The sequence below is a fragment of the Chiloscyllium plagiosum genome, chromosome 7 (genome assembly GCF_004010195.1).
Source record: "Chiloscyllium plagiosum isolate BGI_BamShark_2017 chromosome 7, ASM401019v2, whole genome shotgun sequence".
Classification (NCBI taxonomy): Eukaryota; Metazoa; Chordata; class Chondrichthyes; order Orectolobiformes; family Hemiscylliidae; genus Chiloscyllium; species Chiloscyllium plagiosum.
The window spans coordinates 18,765,506-18,766,961 of record NC_057716.1 but is presented as its reverse complement, the minus strand read 5'-3'; the positions used below and the strand labels follow the sequence as shown (position 1 = coordinate 18,766,961).

The 1,456-nt window shown below is 54.2% G+C and overlaps 1 protein-coding gene across 1 annotated transcript in view; it reads right to left on the bottom strand.

Annotated features, from left to right (window-relative positions):
• The window catches only part of LOC122551373 (cytochrome P450 20A1), a 30,352-nt gene extending 29,833 nt beyond the window's left edge, over positions 1-519 (bottom strand). The window contains exon 1 of the mRNA XM_043693143.1: positions 353-519. Coding sequence (XP_043549078.1) covers positions 353-424 — 72 coding nt within the window. The 5' untranslated portion in view covers positions 425-519. The remainder of the gene's footprint in view (positions 1-352) is intronic.
• Positions 520-1,456: the final 937 nt, after the last annotated feature.

Below are 1,456 nucleotides of genomic sequence, written 5' to 3'. Positions count from 1 at the left end.
GATGCTGAGGGGAGTGGGGGTAAAAGGAGAAGCTGTAGGAGATGGGGGTAAAAGGAGAAGCTGTAGGAGATGGGGGTAAAAGGAGATGAAGTGGGGAGTGGGGGTAAAAGGAGATGCTGTGGGGAGTGGGGGTAAAAGGAGAAGCTGTAGGAGATGGGGCGGGAGGTAAGATGGGGAGTTTGTAGTTGCGGGAGAAGCTGGAGCCGTGGAGCACAGATTTCTGCCTCTTTGCCCCCGGGGCCTGAGGCAGGGCTGAGAGATCCTTCCAGTTGCATCTGCGTCTTCACCGGGGGAGGTTCAGCAGGAAAGGCTGGGGATTGATGCGGGGCCTGGGCCAAACTGCTTCCCTTACCGGGTACAGGTAGAGCACGGCCCCGATCAGGAAAACCACGAAGGTAATGGCAAAGATTGCGAAGTCCAGCATGGTGCCGGCGTCTCGACCTGGGGCTGCTCCTGCTCCCGGACACGATCACAGGCTCCAACCGCCTCCGTCCGGACACGTCCACCGCCCCGCCCACAGGCCGTCCCCATAGCAACCCCACCCTGCCCCTGACCCTGTCCCAATCCCTGTCCTAATCCCCATTCCAGCTCTGTCCCTGTCCTAATCTCAATCCCGGCCCTATCCCAATCCCAACCTCAATCCCAATCCCAGCCCTGTCCCATCCCCAATCTCAATCCTGTCCCTGTCCCAATTCCAAACTCAATCCCGACACTGTCCCAATCCCAATCCTAGCCCTGTCTCAATCATAATCCCAATCCAAATCCCAGCTCCATCCCATCCTAATCCCAGCCCTGTCCCAGTCCCAACCCCAATCTCAATCCTGTCCCTGTCTCAATTCCAATCGCAATCCTGACACTGTCCCAATCCCAATTCCAATCCCGGCCCTGTCCCAATCCAAATCTTAATCCTGGCTCAGATCCAATCCCAGTCCCAATCCCAATCCCAGCTCTGCCCCAATCCCAATCTGGCCATGTCCCGAAACATGGGTCTTTCAGTCCCAATCCTGGATCTCTTAGTGTCCCAATCCTAGGTTTGTCCATATTTCAATTCTAGGGTCTCAGCCCCAATCCTGAATCTGTCCATGACCTAGTCACAATCCCAGTCCTGGATCTGTCCCTGTTTCCCAATCTTAGGCTGTCAGTGTTCCAGCCTATCAGTGAAAATTGGTGAATTATCACAGATCGTGTTTTTTTTAGATTACATTTTTAGATTTTTTTTAAGATTACATTACAGTGTGGAAACAGGCCCGTTGGCCCAACAAGTCCACACCGACCCGCCGAAGTGCAACCCACCCATACCCCTACATTTTACCTCTATACCTAACACCTAACACTGCGGGCAATTTAGCATGGCCAATTCACCTGACCTGCACATCTTTGGACTCTGGGAGGAAACCGGAGCACCCGGAGGAAACCCACGCAGACACGGGGAGAACGTGCAAACTCCACACAGTCA